Source organism: Anopheles funestus, chromosome 2RL (assembly GCF_943734845.2).
Source record: "Anopheles funestus chromosome 2RL, idAnoFuneDA-416_04, whole genome shotgun sequence".
In the NCBI taxonomy this organism is placed as follows: domain Eukaryota; kingdom Metazoa; phylum Arthropoda; class Insecta; order Diptera; family Culicidae; genus Anopheles; species Anopheles funestus.
In genome coordinates this window covers 51,638,455-51,660,912 of record NC_064598.1, presented here as the reverse complement: position 1 = coordinate 51,660,912, position 22,458 = coordinate 51,638,455, and the positions used below count along the sequence as shown (strand labels likewise).

Genomic DNA, 22,458 nt, shown 5'->3' with positions numbered 1-22,458 from the left:
ATATTAAGTACGGGAACTACGAGCGGGACGTGAATGCTTCTTTATGGCAATAAGGAGTAGCATTTAAAATTAGGATAGATTTGAAGGTAATCAACAAAATTGCCTAAAAAAGGATATCATCCACTTCGGAGCGGCTTAAGCTTTTTTCTAATGGTAGTTACTTTATAAACAATTAGCAAATAAAATCATTTTGAATGTTCGTTTTATTCTTAAAAAATAAAAAGAAAGCAAATTAAACATTTTTTCTTATTTAAAACAACTTGTTTAAATTAAGAAAAAAGACATTAAAACAAATTGCTAAAGGCAATCGCAATTTCGTACAACTAGCATGTGAAACTATTTCAAAAACAATTCGCATTCCTTCATTATCTTGCCTACACTTCACCTTTCAGGCTTTAGTTTGATTTTTTTTTGTTCTTGCAAATACAAAGAAACTTTATCATGCACCTACTCTTCTTGACTGTGCTTGAAAAATTCCTTCCAAAAACAGCAATTTCTCCGACTAACGCAAACCATTTTTTTCTTTTCTTTTTCCTTTATCTCGCATAAATTTCTTTGCAGGTTGTGCCGCGCATACAGAACGTTTGAGCGTTGGTTCCCAAGGGGCAGTGCAATGTGATGGCCGAAACGAGAGGAAATTGCTGGAATGGTGGAAAATTTCGGCTAATCCATAGGAAAAAGGAAGGCAATGCAGTTTGAAACAGAAATAAAATCAGTGAAACATCAAAAACGGCTCCGATCATGCTGCGGTCCGATTGTCTACAGTTCTCACCAGTTGAAAAATTATTTGAACAATTTTCTTTTGTTTTGGTGTGTGAGAAAAGGGAGCAGTTTTTTCGGCGGAACACTCAGATCGGAAAACTTTTTGTTTGGAGAAAAAACACACTCACACACCAGCAAAATCACTAGTGCTTTACAGTGAACCCAGATGTGCAACGAAACAAAGCAAACAAAATGAAGCAAAATATCGTAGATTGAAACTCTAGTTCATCATGCGCCTCCATCCGGAGGCAAACGTTTAAAAGTTTCATATTTTTCGCTCACTGGTGTTTTATCGTATCCGCCGTTTTGACGCGCGGTCGCTCTGTTTTGTCCGTTCGTGTCTTTTTTGTTAACTTTAAGGCAGCAGTGTGTAATGTGCTGAAAGGAACCGAACGGACCAACAGCGACGTCTAGCGACAGAAAGTGAAAGCATCGCAGCGAAACATGATCACGAAAGAATGTTTGAACAAAAAAATGTATGAAAAAAAAGGAAACCTGACCAAAAGCATCACAACAGCTTAAGAGTCCTTTTGTTTGGTTTTTTGCAAGGATTTGTGTTACTACTTTTTCTCTCGGTTGTACGCTAGCGTTTCTTCAGAAGCGCTGTTTATTTGTGTGTATTTCCCAACCTTTACAAACTTGTAGCCTTGCATTTGGGGGTAGTGAAAGTGTACAAACTGGTTCGTGTTAAATCAAAAACAACGAAAAACAAAAGACCTCCATAAACTGACCTAAATTGAAGTGGAAAGATTACCACGTGTTTCCTGTGCGCCGTGGTGAATATTATCTCACATCTGTTCATGTGTGTATGATTGTTTTCTTTTTTCAGCAAAAACAATATCGTTAACTAAGCAGTAAACTAACACACGTACACGAGCGTGAGTGATATTGATCGTTATTAAGTGTAACAGACGAAAGTGCTTTCCCCGAAGCGATAACACAGTGTTCAAGCGTTTACCCGTTGTAAAAGTAGCCCGAAAGCAAAATGGCCGCATTCGTCGCAAAGCAAATGGTCGGCAACAAGCTGAACGCCGTTAAAGGTAAGTGTGCGAAAGGATAAAAGGATTGTATGCAATAATCACCGGTGATACGGTACATTTGTCAAAACAGTTCGTATCGTGTGTATAGTATGTGTGTACACGTTGCTTTTACGATTGTTTATAAACACCTTAATGGAGGATGGCGTCACTGCGACAGGAGCTTTTCGGTTTCGCAAGAAACTCCAACCACTACAATCACAGCGACTAGGAACAGACCACGCTCACGTGGCACCCGTCATTAGAATCTCATTTTCCCCCCATTGAAAGCAATATGTGCAGCATAAATCATCGTAAATAATGGGCTCATAAATTATTCATAATTCGGCATCCCAACCAGCATGGATCTGCTGGACTGGCTGGGGCCCAGGACCCCTGTTCCGCCGTGGTTTGTCCGTTTCCTGTGCGTTACGGAGGTTTAAAAAACGAAGCCTGTGTTTTGTGCGGCATTGTCGTTTCATTATTGTTGTGTCTGTTTTTGTGTGTTTTTCTTCTTCATTTTGATTTCTCGGTTCACTTTGTTTCGCTCCATTTGGCAGCAAACGGTTAATCCACAACCGACTGTACCGGAAAAATGGTTTTTGTTTTCCCGAGCTTTGCCGGCATGAAATGGATGCAACGCCACATTCTGTGTGGGTGAAACGCATGACTCTTTAATTAAAAATGTACTGCTTTCTTCTTGGCACCGCCACCCGACTTGCAAAAGCATTCCGGTTGCCGGAAGTATATTGTAGGTGGTAGCAGCAACGATGATGAAGTGGTAGTTGCTGCGCTTTGCGAAGAATGTTCGTTCGATTTCGGTTCCGGTAATTACGCCGAAAGAATGTGTGGCCGCTTATTGCGCTACCTACATTTTTTGACGCTCCGTTCGGAAGTGTCTGTTTCTCGCCGTTTATCATCGTTTCGTGTGGACAGTAATGCTATCGGAAAAATATCTTACATTCTTTAAATTAGTGCGTCCGATCGATTTCATGGATAAGGAAAGGATTAATCATCATATGGAAAGTAATCTTGATTAAAAGGTTACTTAACTAATGATCATTAGCTGAATGTGTTGTTCAAAAGGATTTTTTAAAAATTATAATGAATACGTAAATTTAATTAAATTAATCAAAACCTTACACACTTAAATATTTTTTTATCCTCTTAACGTCCAAGGAGAAGCAACTTGCATTCCTCTTTCGGGATAAAGAATTAATTTTTTAAGTTTTGTTTTTTTTACATTTTTACGTGTCAATCATACAGTAGGGGTTGTACATGTTATCTCCTAGTTGGTTTATTACATTTAGCGACAATTGCAGATCGAAAGAAACTCAAGGAAAAAAATTATGTAGAAATGAAATTTTTTTGGTGAAATATCACACCCGACATGGGGAATAGAAGAATTTAATTACTGTCCTTAACCTCACGATTCCTTACTTGATGAACACAAATTCAAAATAATTTAAATGAGAGTTCTGCTGTCTTGGTATTTCCAAATTCATTTAAGAGCACTTAAATTCGTATGGGGAATAGTTTATTAAATAATATTTCTTGTAGTGTGGGTATAATAAGTACAGAAGAGTTTTTTGTACCAATGATGGATCTTGAGAATAGACTTAAAATTTTCCATTTATGCTTTTTTCAGGATTATATTTGTTTCGTATTTTGCCCTAAAATTGTCTATAATTAAAAGGATATTCGTTTATTCAGCTCTCATCGGTATAATAAATAATGTTTCTATTAACTTTTTTAATCAAATTGTTCATTTGTAATTATGAAACATATTTTTAAATACTCGATGATTTGTGAGATTGATCAGATCAGATTGATCAGATCAGATTGAGCTTAAAAGTTATTTTTAACTAATCGATAGAAACTAATTAACACAATGGGAGTGTTTCTGGCGAACGGTCGTTCAGAAACGATCGATTCAGGAATATATTTTTTCCAATTGGTTTGGCTCCAAAAAATTCAGGATTTGAAAAAGTCTTTTAAAGCTATCCCATTTTCCAAAACTATTCAGGTGATCTACTTCTATCTAATTCTATTCAGAAACTCCGCATATTATCAACAACCTGTAGTGTTATATGAATACGATTTAAATTTTTTTATAGTATTTTAGAAATTTTTTAAATAAAATAGAACGAATGAGATAACGTATTTTTAATCAAAAATTTAGTTGTACATACTGTACTACATGTAAAAAGCACGGCAAAAATTATTACAATTAATTATGGCAAAATTATCTCTTGCGAGTTTTATCTGCCTCTGTATGCATGTTGCATGACTTCGAAAAAAAATGCAACATGCAAGGTAGATTATTTTGCTTGCCACCTGAATGTACAATATCCTGTTACTTAATGGTGGCGTAATTCAATATAAACCGGAAAATCAAGTCACTCGTCGTGTGTCAGAATATGCCTGACAGCGTTTTGCAGCAAACTTGTATCGGGCAGTAATAAAGAAGCAGTAACGGATGCATATGACTGACAAGTATTGGTCTTGATTGGAACGACAGCAACCATCAGTACGTTCGCCATAGCTGATGTATCGGGATGGAAATTGATAGCAAGCAAATGAAAAAAAAAACAGGAAAGTTGAAAATAGATTTCACAGTTGAGAAACATTCTGCAAACTATGTCGATAAAAATAACGGACGTGGACTGTCAGTTCTACCACGATCCCCAAATGGCTGTAAGAGTTTATTACCATTATGTTGTTCCTTGCCGTAAAAAATCCCATTTCTGAAAAATGCCTTCCATTTCCACATGTTCTTATCAAGGCAAACTCGAACCTGTCCCATTGTCGGATATAAAACCAGTCGGTTGCGCTGGCACAAATGTACGTATCATGCCAATCGTTTATTCAACGTACGCACGTTGCGTTCCGCTCAAAATTAACTCGAGCACTGTGTGCGTGTGTGTGTGTTTGTATGGTTTATTTCCCGCCCACCTACATTGGGAAAAACGCCCGCAATGCTAAAACAAACGGTTTGCTAATATTTCCTTCACGCTGTTGAAGCTTTATTCATGTCTTTTTTTGTTGTTGCTTCATTGACGTTGTGGATGCGCTCCAGAAGCGTGTTATCGTTATGTTTTTGGGCCGGTTGTGCTCGGGGATTGTTAGCCGGGTTGCTCACCAAAACCCGGGTTTGCCAAAAATATCCGCAAACTTTGCAATCCACTGCGGCACAGCCGCCATATATATATATATGCGAATATCGCTTTGGAGAAATGCGAAGGAAAAATTCACATAACGTGTACCGTGTCCGTACCGCGGCAGGACTGGTTCAAAAGAGCCAGTGTGTACTTTTGTTTTTGCTTCGCTTGCCTTTGCAGAGCAGGACGCGTTGGGAAATCACAAAGTTTTGTAAAATTCATGAAAATTTTCCTGTTCGATTGGCTAGCGGAAAGAATGGCTAAAGGTACAGCTGACTGATGCTGAATGAAACAAGCAAAAGAAAAAACAGCAACAAAAAAATGCTTCAACTCCGGAATCCATTGTGTACTGAGTGTGTGTGTGTGCCTGGTGGTACGTACGCATGTAGGGCAGAAGGAGTGTACAGCGGGTATATAGCATCAACTTGCAGCAAAGTGGACATATTCAAAGTTCAGACATCATGCTCATGTGGGACATTTGAAAGTTTTTACGAGCTGTACATTTTTTATGGCCATATTTATCCGGCTGTGGGGTTTTTTTTGTTCGGTATCCATCAGCTAACAAGAGTGAGAGAGCTAATATTTCAAATACGCGGAAGAGTTTTACCCAATCTATTGGGTTGGTTGGGCGAGTTTCATACACATCAGTGGACGTTTGGTTAGATATGCATGGTTTTATTTATTTTTTTTTTCGTTTTATTTCAACACTTTTTGTGTGTGGAATCTTTTCTAGCCTGTTAAACGGAGCGTTTTTATGCTGGTGTGCACTAATGAATGCTTTGAATGTTATTCACACTTCTGCACTGGACTGCTGCGTGAAGCCTTAACGCTGGGACACGTTTTAGAAGGTGTCCTTCAAGCTTTATCGCTGACAATGCCATGACAGTCGAACGTAATTTAATACGTCCGTTGATAAATAGTACTAGAGAGTGTTCTTTTTTTTCAAATGGTGTCATGTCATTAATTTCCCGGAATTGCTCGGTTATATGGAGTATTGAATGTAGTATTTCATTTAACTTTTACTTGCGTTGTTTGTTTTATGTCAAACTTCCCCCTTCATGGTACTGCTTAAAATGCAATCCACCATAGTTTATTGCCTATTTTCACACCCGTTGGGAAATAAAAGTGGCTAAATCGTTCTTGTCTGGGCGGTGTTTGGCAGATACGAAAACAAAAAAGGCAACCGCTAGATCTGCTTTAAAACACCCGCACCGAAATCTTAATTCAGTCACGTTTCCGCGTCCAGTCGACCACAGTCTGGTCAAAGCATCATGTTTTCGTATTCGCGACTGCACCAACCAGCAGGTTGATGGTGTGGTTGCATTTTTCCTGGACTTCCGGTTCGATCCGTTTAATACTAACCTTTCTCGAACGCAAATAGAATTTCGCCTTTCCCTTTTTGGTATCCGTCCCCCTGCCCTGCTGCTGGTGTTCGAGCGCATCGAGCACTGGAGTAGAAAACTTCATTAGTGAGACTCAATCCCGTTGTGGGGAATTCCGGGTGTTTTGATCGTATCTAGCACCGATTCAATAGTTGCATTATCGCGGCTGTCGGTATACACTGCAATGGGTAAATTCGATCACGATTTGGTCATTCTTTTTTGTTTTTGGAATGCACTGGGAATGGTTATATTGTGGGTTATGGGAGATTTTTTTTGCGCTGAGAAGGTAAATATAGATGAATTTGCTGTGGGATTCCGGGAAGCAGGTGATAAGATTGGTTAGAATGCTTGAGCAAACTAATGAATTTTAATCCGGATTGATCGTCTACGTACTAGCAACTTTAAGTTATTTGTGTTCAATGAATTTATCGGGATGGGTTGAGTGATTCAACCTGGGCGAGCTGAGCTGGCGTATCACAAAATAAAAGCTGGAATTAAATCTAGTTACGTGGATTAATTTATCAGAGCTAATCATTTGATTAAAACAAAAATAGTTAAGTTGACGTTCCATTACAGGATTGTTTCACAAATTAAACAGGAATGTATCGAGGACGGTTTGAATGGTTACCCAAATATTCCTGTGCATATTCCCTGTGCCACTTCTACTTGAAAAAAATCCAGAAATCCAAATACCTTATATCTACAATTTCATTGTTTTGCTTAAAACATAATGTGTAGATATTTACCACCACATGTACACAGTTGTTCTGTGTGAAATGCAAACAATGTTTTCCCTTGTTTGCTTACAACCCAACAGTTACAGTAAGCCGCATTACATGGACCTGTTTGGTCGGAAAGTAAATATTGTGTTTGGAGATTTTGTTATTCTGCATCCTTGTCGCTGTCGTGATTCCAAATGTAAATAGGTCAAACTGCCTACGTTCCGGGTTAGGATAAGCTTATTGTTCTCTTGCCTTTGTCGGTTAACATTTTCTGTTTGGGTGCCGTTATTTATCCAACTATGTAGTTACTACGTTAAGTGAAGTATAATGAAGTAAGTGAAGGGGGGACGAGAAAAAGAAAGAAGCTGAAAGAAGCAAGAAATTCCTACCTAAAATAGGTTTTGAATTAAAATCGCATAACAGCTGCAAAATAGCAACGGAATCTATGAGGCTGTAGACAATTTTATAACAAACTTTAACAAAAAAAAAAATGAAAAAAGAGAACCAGCTACACCACTCACCATGGAGCGCTTGTGCTGTACAATCCTTGAAATAGTTCATGTGCAAAAGCGTTTGTAAGCTGTCGGCGAAATATGCACCGGGTGCAGGCATTGTTTCTCGCTGCCATTAATTTCCAAAGAACATCTACACGTATCCCCACACACACGCACACACATACACAATCCAGCCGGGATTTCCTATTACAACGCTACGCTCGGTAATGAATTCTCCGTAGTTCTGTATCCCGAATGTATCCCCATGGGCTGGTGGTGGTAGCAAGTGTGGTGGAAAAACTGGAACTAGGGGGAAAAAAAGTTTCACCATTGGCGTCCAGATTTCACTTCAGCATAATCCAGCAGCTTTCGTTGTTTTTTTTGCAGCAGCAGCAAACGTGTGCTGGCAGGAGCGCACTATACCTATTGTTTCCGATTCCTTAGTTTATTAATCTTCGTTCGTGTCGTTCACGGTTCACCATGGCCAGCTCGATCTACCTTTCCGTACGCGTCGGTTCCAGCGGGATCGGGTGAGCCGTATCCGCGTGTGCTCAGTCACGTCCCGAATGCAATGGTGCCCTCCATCGCTACGGCCTTTCAGCGCCTTCTGGCACCGAACTCATCCCCCCCGGGTGGCAGTGGAGAGGGCTACAAATCTTTCCCGCTCCTTGACCTAGATGAAAGTGGCACTCGTAAGCGCTAAGTAGTGGCAGGGAACACGAACACTGGCACCTTTCCTTGTGTTGTGCATGATTTTCCCACCGCTCACTCAAGATGGCTCGGTAAGGTTTGAAGGTTATTGTACCATAACCAAGCGTTGAGCGCTAGGGGGTATTTGAAAAACTCGAGAGTAACGCGTTACAAATGTTCTACCACCTGTCCTGAAACGTTGTCGAAACCTGGTGGATCACATTCTTCCTGGGCGTGCGTTATTGTTTCCCTAGATAAGTTTCTTCCTAGACCAGGTTTCCATTTGCCAGTGTATGAAAATGTGTGCGACAAAAGGAAAGTTTTTGGGAGCTAAGAGACCTGCTCTCATTTACAAGACTGCAGGGAAACTCGCTAGAAACGGGTGGAAAATCCGGTGTGCAACTATACCAATGGCTAACAATCGCTGTCCTTGCTAATCTCAGCAACATTTTCGGGTACGATTATACTTTCAGAAAACGTAGCTTTTCACGTTTGTTTATATCCGTTACGCTTTGCGATGTCGGTGTAATTGAAATTAAAATTCTAAACCCTTTGCCCCATTTGTTTTGCCCGTGCGCATTATTTCAAGAGCGTCACTAGAGTTCACTAGGGATGCCCATAGTGTGATCAGTATCAGTTGACGTGTCTCTTCGTGGAACGTGTTAAAAACGATCTGGGAAAATTTCTTTCCAAAAAGGCATTGGGGAGGAAAAACATTTCTCTTCCAAACACGTATCCAGAGGAATGGAATGATAGTTTCCAAAGACTGGTGTGTGTGTATAGTTATTTATTAGACGGTAAATAAAGGAAAACCTTCCCATTTGGCGCTTTTGCTGTCGTTGGCAGTGAAACAAAGAAAAAGAAGGAAAAGAAATACTAAACAGTTTTTGTGTGCAACCGAAGCTTAGATTGTTGTATTAAATTTTCCACCAGTCTCATTAGTGGATTCTGGATCATTAGCAGGTTACTTAGCGCAACCCAAGTGCTCTAGCAGACAACGATGCTGCGAAAAAAAGTCCTTTTCTTTGCTGGGGCATTAAATTTTTATCCCCATTCACACACCATAAAACCACTTCTGCACCGTACTAGCTTTCCCCCATTCGCTGCTATTGGTTGACGTGTGGTAGCGTAGAGGGTGTGAGCATTTAGTGGCGGTACCATTTTCAAGATCACAAAATGTCGTCCCGCACGTACAAGCGGAGGTGTGGGTGTAATGTCAAAGCGGTTCCTACACCATTCACATCGTTCGCATGCGAAGTGATCATTATATGGTTTCCGTGGGACTTTAAGGGTGGCTTAATAACAGGCGTTCGCTTTTATTCTACGCTTTCCATCACATGATGAGGGCAAAAATAAAACAGTAAAAGAAAGGGGGAAAGAAAGCGTAGAATGCACGCAGAAGGGATCCGAAGTACAGCCCGCAGCTGGAGTGGCCAGGAGGTGACGAAGATGACGCTTTTATTTCAATGTGAATTTATTTATTTACAAACAGTAAGCAGCCGGCTTTATGCAATCCCGAATAGCCCGTTTTCGCTAGACCATTTCTTAGGGCACTACGGTAATGCACAATAGGATGCTGCTGGGGTTGAAAAACCTACTACCATACAGATGTTTATATTTATATAAGCACCCACAGGCATCCGGGGTTTTGGAGACGGTGAATGCATAAGAGCCTCGTTCCTACTAAAAAAAAAAGATAGAACACAACCTATCGGCGGGAGAAGACCTCGAGCTGGAAGTGAATAGTGCTGCTTCTAGTAGAAGGTTATATTTTCATCTATATCCTGGCCATAACCGCTTTTTGTCCTCATACCCTTGGCGAAGGAATTTTGCTTCACTTCAATCCACTTTAATCTTTCTCTTTCCCAAGGTTTAGTAAGTGCAAGTGCGCCACGCTATATGTCCCTGCCGCGTACCCTTCCAAGACGACGACGGCGTTTGTGCTAAATCCAATTCAAACATCATCAAGACTTATGCGCAGAAAAGCATATACATGTCTGAAGGTAGTAGCCAGGACGCTTCGAAGCGAGATGCGAGAATGGCGCTTTAAAACTTCACAATAGCCTCGAGGGGTGTTCTACGCTACGGTATGGGAGACACCAACGCCCCAACTGGTGGCCACCTTGCCATCCGGTCGGCAACGTAATGCACTGATAAGCACAGCGAAAGGATACAAGGAAGGGAGGGGATCAAATAATGGGATAAGGGGGTATGGAGCGTTTCATTTATTCTTCCTAACCCTGAGGTACCCGCCCAAACAATTCGCAACTCGCCCGTTTTGTAGCATTTGGGATTCAGACTATAGTCGCGAATTTATACGAATTGTGCTCGTATGTTTCGTGTGGAATTCTACGAAATGGATGAAAGTTCCCTGCGCTCCATGGTGTGAAGAAGCCTCTCCTTACCATCGACCGAGGTCCAAAGCTCGTTCCTTCGAAAGGGCAATCTCTGTGGGAAATTTATTTGCAAATTCAATTTATCCCGATCGAAATGTACATCGGGAGAGTGGTTGGTTTTTTGGAGAGAGGTGAGCTGTTGTTATCTTTCCCTGGGTTTAAGTAAATACTTGCTACAGGTCGAGAGCTTTCAGCCACTACTGCTGAGGAGGTGATGCGTGTCTTTTTATGCTACGTACGCGTATTTGATTAAAGTATGTGTTTTTTTTGTTGGCTTTTTTTGAATTAATCGAGCAGTCAGACAACAATCCAAACGTTACTGGAACCATTTCTACATCGTTTGCCATCTAATTAGTTTGGGGTTTATGGTGTAATGCAATAAGTGCGCCATATTGACACTTTAATTTTACGTCACTCATCGTCTTCTAGGAAATAGGATGTACGCATTTTGTTACTTTCCATGAGTCAGCGAACGTGAGATTCGTTCTGCCACGATCTCAAACTTTTCAAACTGTGACAAGTCATTGTTAGCGCGAATGAGTTGTGGGGTTTGGTTTTTGTTATGTCTTCAATTAGTACCCGTTTCGTCTCTTTTCGTTAACGTTTTTCGTCATCGAATTCAAATGTTTGATTAGTGTCTGCGTTCTACCATCTTCAGCCGGTCAGTACTTGACCTGGCTCAATGAGATCGGCTTTCAGACGCATTCGCCTATCCTATATCAAACGCTTGAGTTCCTCGTATCCTCACGTTTCACATACACGCGCATCCCACGAAGCGATGAATTGTGTAGATCATGGGTTTTACCGCACAAGGTTTTGCATTAATCAAACGAAGTTATTGGAGCTACACGAAAGCAAACAATAACACCGCGCGCGGAGCAAAAAAAAGCCCCGTCTGGAGACCACAGCGTACGCGTCAATTCTCGTCGTGTAGGATACTTCTGGACGGATGATGGCGTAGTGTGCGTGATTGTTTGCTCACCTGTCATATTCCATTCGGCGTGAGTTAAGTTTCGTTTACCCGTGCTCAACGCAGCATTACAGCGAGTGTGAGCTTAATCGGGACGAGATTCATCATTTGATAATTTAGGTTTTTTTGCAATGATAACAACCACTTTTAACCACAAAAAAACCTCACCGCTTCTCCGCAGACAAATGGTAATACTACAAATTGGACAGAGTTGATTACGTTTACGAAAAAGCTTGTTTTAATGAGATGAATCTTCGTGGGCATATGCAAACGCATTTGTTTTTGCCGATGAACAGAAATCTTTTAGAATGATTTTTTCTCTAACAAAAAGCATGCAAAAGCAAATTATGCTGTAGACAAAAAATGGCCGCGCCTACATTTGTAAAGATTTTGCAAAAAGGCGGGCACTATTTATCATTGGCGATTTCAAAACCACCAGTAAGGAAATAATTTGTTTGGTGTTTTAGTGTTTGAATGATGAATGATGCTACTGCAGCAGGAAGATAAACGTACGAAGCGGGCGTGGGATCGCTAGGAAATCATTAAAATTTCACAAATGTCATCTTCGTCGCACAAATGGATCTTTTCCGCACGATGGTTCAGAACCAGGTACTGTTAGATTCATTAGCAAAACTGCATTTATTTCAGTAAATGTACAGCGAGAAAAAAAGGTTTTTATTTTATTCGTCTAGGAGAACTTTTTTGTTTCTGTTTTCCATTGCAGAAACGAAATCCCTTAATGAATAAAAAAAAGGAATCTTTTTTAACGTAGCCCACACCAATGTTGCTCCAACTGTGCGGTAGCAGTGGTCTTTTGCAAAGCTCATTCCTTTGCACTGGCGGGCGTGCTGGCTTGGTGACGTTTGTTTTACCTTTTCCAAAGGTGTGAAAAATACGCACCGGGGCAATGCAACCCCAATCTGCACACTTTACGATCGCTGTCCGGTAGCAACCGATGGGTAAGAAATTAAAATGAAACGTCTAATTAAATACAACCTTTTTTCGTTCGTTCGCTAGCAAACGACGGTAGCAAAGTGGAAGGGAAAAACAAAACCATAGGCTTACTGGTGACATGGAAAAGTTGCTGGTGCTGGTACTTTTATTCTGTCTCGGAACGATACGCTTTTGCTATCCCGTTTTGACCCGTTGGTCATATTAATTGCGCTTGGCAGAACAATCCTTTCGTATTTTCGGGGTTACTTTTTCTTGCTTTTATGTTTCCACACCCAAACGGTCTCTGACAACGTTTCCTGTCCATTTTTTTGTAGTAGGAAGAATACAGGAATTGTAGAAACAGGAGCTATTCGTACCCATTTAAGATGAGAATTTATCGTAACCAGAGGAAAAGAAAAAAACTTCCGCATTTCTTGCCCAAGTTTCAGGTGACTATAATATGAGCAGCGTTTTTTTCGCAGGATGAACACGAAACACCCCCGTGAAGGACCTTTCACAATTAGTTACGAACGTTAAGTGCTCTCCTATTTTTGGCGCTGGTCTGTGTCGCATCTCTTAGCCAAGGTAAATACTTGAGAGATTCGAGCATTCTTCGCAAACGAAGCAAAATCAAACCATCAAAATCACAACCATTCAACCGAGAGCTTTGTTCCAAACGTCATTTTTTGTTGTTGCTCGTTTGTCTACAATCAATTCCCGCCCGATTTCTAGTTTCTCGAAGCGAAGGAGTAATTTGAAAGCCACCGATTACCTATTGTCAGAAACTTTGCCATAACGATTCGAACTTAGACGCTGTTGCAATACAGACGGTTCAGTTGATTTGGCCCAGCACAGCGGGTTCGATCCACAAAAGAGGGTACTGATTCTGGATGGATGGAACCTATTTTCTAAATTTCGAATGTCGATCATCCCACCCCTGGGGGTGGCTGACACCGGAAAGGTCAAGCGAGCGAGCGCAAGAATGGCAGGCAAAAAGTGGCCAAAAGTCATGACAAAAAGTGCTGTTTCTCGATTGCACAAACGGACGAACCCAGCAGTTGTCCGTGTCTATCTTTGATTTGATTGAAAGTACCGCTGGGAAAAAGGGACCGTTTCTGGATCTCGTTGCTTCGTCGTGGTGAGGTAGGATTTTCCGGACCGGAGTTTGGCAATAGTCACTTCCAGCGCATTGGCTCAATGTTCATTTAGGGTTTTTTTCCTTCTTTTTCTATGTTACCCAAAATCCTTTGCTTAAGGGGTTTTTAGCCGGGATACGACGGTATGACGGTTGTTTCAAAGCAAAACCTTTCTCTCCGACGGATCCGACGGATCTAACCGTAAGGTGATTTTTGGCGTATCTACCAAATTCCAAGAAGTTTTCGCCATTTGTCTTGCAGTTAACTTTGGAGTGTGTCTGTTTTTGGAGACAAATAGAAATGTTTCCTTCGTTAAAAGTGAGGCAAAAACCAGTACCGTAAGAAAAACAATAATCTAACAGCTTTGTGCTCTTTTGGGTTGTATTATTTCTGATGATATATTTTTTTGCCGAAAATGTTGAGAAACCGAAACTTACGATTTCATTGATGAAAGTAACGTTGCAGTAACATAGGAAACGTATATTTTTACATGGTAAAATGGTTAAATTTGAATCATTTCTTGATTCATTTCAAGCAGAAGTGGAATTGGTTCAGATTAAAAAATTTGATGATGAGAAAGATTAAAATATTTGATGTATAGCATAAATATTGTGTTTGCAATCTTTTGATAACTAGTCGTCTTATTAACCATGTGGTCAAAGATCTAATGCCAAACGATTGGTTATGCGTGATTCTTACGAAAATATATTCATATCATGTAACTATACTTAATTGACCCCACCTTTTCTTTGACATATTGCGTTTTGCGTTCAAAATTAGCTAGAAGCTTTAAAAAATAAATAGTTATTTAATTAATTTATTTCAAAGATGAGTCTCTTCTAATTATTCAAAAATAACAAAGCTAAGCAAATAACGCTTGTTTGATTTATTTAGTTCGCTATATTTTTTACCTCTTTAGTTTGATGTATTTAAAGAATAAAAATATGTAGACACCACTAATTAGCGCTTTTGAAACATTTAAAATACAAATAATGACAAACATGTGATAAAGCGAGCAGCACCGGCAAAAATAATGGTGCTTTAAAATTTAAAACCTTCACCGAGTCTGAGTTGAAAACTGGGCAGATAGTGTTTGGGTTGATTACGATTGAATTAAACATTGCATACATTAACCTTGTCTGGAGCAAGGAAAAACTGAATTAATTGCTTATCGTTATGCCTCATTCATAAATATCCATCAGGCGCGAGGCGTTCTCGAATCGTTGAAAATAATGCAAAACAAGAAATGGTTCACATCTTTGGGGGTAGCAATGGAGTAAGGTTGAAATTATTGGTAGTCGTCCAAGTATTGCAAATAACCATAGTGATGAATTAGAGGGCAAGCTTGTGAAGAGTTTAAAGGTACACGCTTTATAAAAAAGGCTAATAAAAAAACATTGCTATGGTTCAAAGGCACAAAATTTGGAGCAAAATGTTATCACAAATTGAATTTTCATATATTCATGACGCCACAGCCCTTTGTTTCAAGCGCAACTTGTACAGTACGTTTTCTTCTGCTTTGTATCGAAAGATGTTTTTTATGATTTTACCCTCACGCTTCTTATCGTTCGACCTTCATTGCACTAATGAACAATACCTTTTGTTGCGTGTGATTTAAATCAACGAAATCTGTTAGGTTGGTGGTAATTCAAGAGTGGGGATGCAATTTCCATAAATTACTTATCCAATATCTAAATATTCCCGACGATGTATGAAAGGGTCCCTAAAATAATAGTTATCTCTGTGGACAATGATATATGCGTACACCTCCATACGTGTGGAGAAGCTTCAATTAATTGCGTTATTTCGATGGTACTACCCCATTCAATCTGGTCGCAACACATCGCCACACAAAACAATAAGAAAAAAGCATAATTTCCCAACGTTAACTATAAAGGGTGGTGAACGATTTTTCATTCACCTTCCATAGTGAATTGAAATGGTAAATATTAAGTAGCCCTTTAACCGGTACCGGCGTGACCGCATGTACCATTGGCCGGCTTACCGTGCACGGGCAATCGAGACACGTTAATCAGTGATAAATTACGTTATTACATTTGGAACGCTTTTTTGTAAAACCGAAACAAGGTCCTTTAGCGCAGTATTTACCCTCTGCAATGGTGAGCATATACTAAAGATTAATGGCATCGCTTCCGGAAAATCAATTTCAGTCGCACTACACCGTTTACCGCAGCATCGCTGCGATCGTGCGTTACTAAATGGTTTTGTCGCGCTTTACCGTAAGAGCGCAACGAGCCGAGTGAGCTAATCCTGTGTCACGCAGGTTAAACTGCTGCCACTTTCCCAATGGGGAAGGCTTTTTTGTGTTCTATATACGATAGGCTATCTGGCATGGATCACAAGCATCACTAGCCCGGGCATCGGGTGGACGGGTTCGCAACTGTGTCGGTGTCGTGTGCATGCAGGTCCATGGGAATATTTATGATACTCGCAAATCGTGACCGTTTCGAGGGTGGGTTCTGAAGAGGACACTCACTCTTACTCGCCCAACGTACTCACCGAATGGCTAGATAGGTGCGTGGGATTAAATTTGATTTTTAACGCGAAAAGGCTATAATTCTTATTCCGAGTGCATGGCCTTGGGCGTGGGTCTTTCCGCTCATGCGGCATCCCAGTTTGTCACTAAAAGCTTCAACAGCAGCAGCAGCAGCAGGATAAACCGTCCTGGTTCGGCCTTTCGTCCATATCATGCGCGCCATTGGTGGTGTGTGTTCCTTTTTTAATCGATTTTTCATGTTTCCGTTAAAAGCATTCGGGGAATCATCTCTGACCTCATTTGGGCTCAATCGAATCACACAAACGCAAACTCCACACTCACACGAACATAAATTTGTCGAGTGGGGAATGCTTTAGGTTTTTTGGCCGTATCGACTACTGTCACAGCTGGCTAGGTGACGGGACGTGATTGAATTATGTATTGGGGCCGAGTTCTTGTTGTTCTTGGTGTTCTCGCTTCAAGCTAACAAAAAGAAAAGCGTTTAAGAGTGTTTGCTAAGGGTAAAAACTAACGGACTTCCGGGTGATACTACGTACATGAGAATCGGCATTCAATGCGTTGAAAGAGGGGGTCAATAAGACTAAGGGTAAAAAATCAATACAAACATCAACAATCTGTACTTTGGTCTACTCTTTACCAATAGCAAAATCAACAATTTATTCAAACGCTGAGAATGACTTCCGGAATTCACAGGATGTCAATATTGAGCATTCGATTGATCCTGTGGACGATATTATTACTTCACCCGCCACAAAGAGCACGTGCTTCAGCACTTTAAAAATCTATTGTCCCAACGAACCGGACGAACAATGAAGAACTATTCTTTGCAAACGGTTCTAAATGGCCATCGACTTGGTAGCCAGTAAATATTTTTCTTTTGTTATTAAAATAATTTGCCATTCCGTGCTGTGAACGATATGCGCACAATAATAGCCCTGAATACACCCTGGATGGTCATAATTGCTTTCTCCAGACAGAATGCCATCAACAAAACCCCTAGTGTACGTTTTATTTTACGAAGACGGTACCTGAACCGCAAGAATTCCATCTCCTGGACAAGGCATGTATGCAGTTCGCGCTGCTTTCACCACGTAACCCGCGTAACGTGCCCATCCGATCCGGTTCTTTGTTCTCCGTAACCAGGCAAAACTCTTTACCTATCCAATCAACGCATTCTTATTTCGAGCTTCTGTAGAACCCCGCAGTACAGCTATGGTTGGGTGAGCTGGGAAAATATTCATCCGTGGAAAGCATTTGGTGGTGGATATTTCCCTGCGGTATCTTCCAATCGGCTTGGGTGAAGAGAGAACTAAAAATTAAATTCCATAACCGTTTTGCTGGTTGGCTATGGGGGGAGATTTGAGCAGTTCTTTTGCCGCATCGTACGAAAGAGCTCGATGCGCTTTATCAGTTGGGCGAGTTTCATTTATTTGTAAAGGTAGCGTCAATCAGGAATTCTTACAAATGGGTATTAAAAATTGTTTATGTTTGGATTATTTGGGTACTTTTTGGAATGATTACAGCAATGCGACTTGAAACTATTTAGATAAACCTTTATTTTAGTTTTGTAATGACGATCCAATTTCCTGGAATTGGTTCATAAAGATTTGCTCAATTTAAACTACGATTATTTCCAGTAGAAGTTAGAGATATATTGAATCAGAAATAGACAAGAAAAAAATATAACATACGTGTAGAAGATATCACTTATAACAAGAATTCGCTAGTAGAAAAAGAGTCGTACTAAATTGGAAAATGTGTGCTATTCAATATTAGAAAAAAGTGTACTGTTTCAAAACATTTCCACATTTCGACAAGTTGTTATCGTTACACAAGATTATGAAATTTGGATTAGAATTAATGTCAATTTACTCACTGATTGTCTTTTTAAATCCTCATCATTTAGAGAATTCCTCAGCATAAACGTGAAAAGCAATCATTTCGTAGTGAAATTGGTATTTTTTTTTCTATGAACAGTGGTTTCACATTTCCGAAAGTAGCTGTTGTCTGAAATCAATAAAAAGTGGTACCAACCAATGTACAGACTCTCGAAATCATTTCCATTTAATCAGGTGGCCCTTTTGAAGTGGATGTGGTTTCGCAGTGAAGTGTACGAAACATTCAAGTGTCTGCATTGGAACCATGGCGAACGCTTTAAAGAAATGGTACCAATGCTACGGTGCTTATCTCGTCGCTTGTGGTCGCTGCTGGCACCCGATTGCTGCCGCTGACAGCATGATTATTTCCATATCATTCTAGCGGCCAAAGTTGGAGGACATCCTCCCTAGTCTTATCGAATCTCATACCGCTTGGTTGGTCCACTTCACAGCGCGCTCACTTTGCTGAAAGCAACGATATCGTGCGAGGCAAGAATTTTGGACTTTTTTGGGCAGAGTCAGTATTTTTTGTCGTGTTGGATGGCTCACTCGCTTTGAAGTTTTTCTTTGCTCAAAGTGCAAGAAAAATGGAATAATGGTCCCTTATTTCTATTTACATCTTTGTTGGATTCTTGGTTGATTTCTCGCTACCAGCTAATTTGCCTGAAGTGGCTTAGGCTAGTCGTCATCGTTTGCTGTCGTTGTCGCAATAGTCAGCAGTGGGTTTCCTCAGGCGCTTATGGTTTCATTTGTTCGTCTGTCTTATTAGACGCTATTGTGCTTCATCTTGTGTTTTGCCTCTTCGAGCCACCGAATTCGTTGACGGGTATCGGACTTCAGTCGCCACAACTTTCAGGTCAGGCGGACTCAAGTGGAAATCCAGAAACCGCTCAGGAAAAACCTCCAAATTTCTAGCAAAACGTAGAAAGACGCACGGCAAGCGCACGTTCATGGAGACACCAAATCAAAGATAATCATTTTGTAAACTAAATAGCACACGGACGCTCTTGAAGTGTGGTTATACTTCGTCGCTTTTATTTTTGGGGCGCATCCCATGCCTCCATTTTATATGCTGGAAAGCTTCCATTCAATGGTTCTTGATGATTATGTTTACCGAGATGTAAACTCATCACCCTCGCGACTGTAGTGGCCAAAAAAACACGATAAAATCTGGTGGTAAAGAACAGTCGTGTGACAATGGTCAGTCAGCTTGTGGGTAGGGCATAGTATACGTGTGTTTGAACGACGTACGAAATTAAATTAAATGAATAATTCAACCAACAAAAAGTATCTGACGATACTGCCGTCGCTTGGAAGTGTTTTGAAGCACGCATTTTTACAGCTTTTTGTTTTCACCGTTGACACGGGCTATACATGGAAAGGAAAACTTAAATGAGATTTCACTCGCCACTGGCATTACCCGCCCGCTGATGGCTGCTTGCATAAGCTGTGGCCGTAGATCGTTCTCGTAAATGTGAGGCTGAAAACTCAAGACAGAATTCCGCATGCCGTGATATTGTGAGAAGGTACGTTTTATTAGACTTTTTTATTGCGACCCTTCGTTAGATTGAGGAAAATATATTTTCGATATTGGGACAAAAATAAATGACTTACCGAGGAGACGTACCGACCATTGATAGTGCCTTCAGGCGTGTTTTTTTGTTTTGTTTTTAATGCTGGTTCACATTTAATAACTGTTTTTTTATTCTTCGCTGTTTTTTCACGTACATACACGCAAAACTCGGTTTTATTTCGTCAAGTTTTGTCAAACAAGTGATTAATGACTTCCGAGGTCAGCAAACCGCACTGCCCCTGACTGCGTGATGGTGACCACCGTCTCAGTGGCGATGGCTTAGTGAAACAACAAGTCGTAAATTTAAGGATATTAATGGCCTGTAGGTTTTTTTGTTTTTTTTTGTTTTTGGAGGGTGGAAACATTTTCTTCTCCTACTCTTTATCTATCTCTCTCGTCAGTTATCTTTCTTGGTCACTGGACATCGTTTGGTTGGAGCGTTGAAGGAACGGTTTGAAAAATTGCATTTTGATGCTCGACAATGGTGTCAACGGTGGCGTGGATTAGGGATCTTTAAAGAGGCTACTTTAAAAACGATTAGTTCTACTTTTTTCTGTTTCTTATTTCTTTCAAATGGTTCCGCCCTTTAAATTTGTGAACACAATTTGTGATGCAGTCACTATCGGAGGAAGTGGTTTTGTTAGTTTGATTTAAAGCACATAAAGTACACGTTTAGTACAATTTAGTACAGAACAGATACTGTTTGCAAAAACATAGAATTTGCTTTAGCAAAAAACGCTTTAATATTTAAAAACTTCTCACTCTTGCGGTGGTAATTCTATCATACAAAGCAAAACCACACATGAATAATAAAAGTAAATTCTTTTGGATGTGGATAAAAAATGCTTCGTTGCCATTCTTTCGAATAAGTCACATTGAATATTCAACACATACGTTCGCTTTGTTTGTGCTTTTCCTTTCTCCGTCATTGATATGCTTACCTGGCGCTTTTATTATAATTGGCATTGTTCGCAGTACCCGGGGACAGGATTTTCCAATTTCTTATGAATTATGATTATGAATTATGTATGCCTCACGCAGCGAACGATGTATTCGCTTGCGGGGTGTCTTATATTTTGTTCCCTTAATTCACTCTCCATGTAATGAGTACGTTTAGCAGCACCTGGCGATGGTGGTGATAATTTTTCTTTTTTTTCAACGCTATCATTTGCTAATCGCTTAGGAAAATTCAACAATACGCATTGCTTTTGAATATAATTACACAAGCACTGGATTCTTTGTACTTTTTTTGCTTTATCGCTTTGTCTCTTTATGCGTATCTCTCTTTTAACACACAAATCTAATCAACAAGGTTGACAAATGGTACAGTTGATTATCATTCTCGGTGCGTGGCGATATGTGTTTCGATTTTGCTTATTATTTTTCCTTATCATTTAATCCTTGACGAAATGAAAAATTGAATGTTTTCAACAACTGTGGAATATTAAACCCGTGGTAAATAAATCGTATACCCTCGAGTGGAAGGATTATGGACGGAAATTGGGTCTCGGATGGTTCAATGCAATACATGTTTGCGTGTGTGTGTGTAACTCATACGAGGCGGCACCAGCGTGAAAAAAACTCTCCCCCGGGTTAAGTATCCGTGTTTGGCTCGAATCCATCCATCCTGCCCGTGGCGTTGGTTGGCTGTATTGTGCATGATAAGTGTGCGAAAAATTGTCCCCACCATTGTGTTCGCCCGGGAATAAAATAATATCCTGCCATTGTGCAGTGAAATGGGTGGGTGCGTATAAATAAGCACAGGAAATCCGATTACTTGTTAAAATATGTGCAAAAGGCTAAATGTGCAAAGCGGGTGGAAAGTGAAGATTGGTGCCGTGGAGGGAAAACGGTTATAAATAAAAAAAAACTCCATTTCTGTGTTCCGTCAAAGCATAGAGCTACAACAACAAGAAAAAACAGAGTGAAACGGGAAGGAAACGGGAGAAGATTCGATGAAAGAAAACGAGCCTTTGAGATGTTTTAGTGTTGATTGTGCTTCCTTTTGTTACATGCTAAAGGATTTCCTGCCTCTGCGTCCATTTTGCAAGACAACCTGCGCACATTGTCGTACGTGTCGTTTTGCTTATTTGGTTGTGGCATTGGTTGGATCTCGCACGTTGAAACATCTTCCATGTTCGCCTTTCGGGACTGACTGTGGCCCCTTATAAACAACACCAAATTTAGACATTTTTAGCGAAAAAAGTAATAAATTTCCTGACACCCGAAAAAGTTGACCGAATTAATCTGATTTTGTTGGTGTTTGCCTCCATTGCGGCGGAAGTGTGCCATAGCCAGATTTATTAACTGTTTTTCATCCCTGATCGGTCGAAATATTTGAAGAAATAGTAAAAAAACTGGAAAATCATCAAGACAACGGTTTCTTCTTCGCATCTTTTTTCGTAGCATAAAACGCTACCCAGAACATTTCACTTTCAAACACCACCGAGCGTGTGGAACATTTTCGGGTAAGCTTGGCATGGGTTTGAAGGGATGGTGGGTGTGTGGTTCGGGTGGATGTTGTTGTAAAATTAAACGACACAAACATTGTTCGCAACTGTCAACCGTAAGATAGCGGAACACCGTTCCGCAACGAATCGTAAAGGGAAATGGAGAGAGAGAGAGAAAGAAAGAGGTATAAAACCGTTTCGAAAAGCTCGTTTGCACGTGTAAGAAGCTTCAGCTCTGGGTAGAATTTTCCTATTTTTTCCCCATCCCCTCACCTAGTGGCCGGAAGTTGGCACAATCAAGGCAGAGTATTCGAACTCCCGGCTATGAAGATATCATGTGGGTGAAGTTTTCTAACTTTTTCACCAAAAATCTTCGTT

General features: G+C 40.3%; 1 protein-coding gene across 13 annotated transcripts in view; it reads left to right on the top strand.

Annotated features, from left to right (window-relative positions):
* Positions 1 to 22,458, top strand: part of LOC125762279 (complexin) — a 169,384-nt gene that overhangs the window by 58,554 nt on the left and 88,372 nt on the right. For all 13 annotated transcript variants that reach the window (XM_049424181.1, XM_049424180.1, XM_049424170.1 and 10 more), the window contains exon 2: positions 1,592 to 1,802. In XM_049424181.1, the coding sequence (XP_049280138.1) occupies positions 1,748 to 1,802 (55 nt within the window). In that variant the 5' untranslated portion in view covers positions 1,592 to 1,747. The remainder of the gene's footprint in view (positions 1 to 1,591; positions 1,803 to 22,458) is intronic.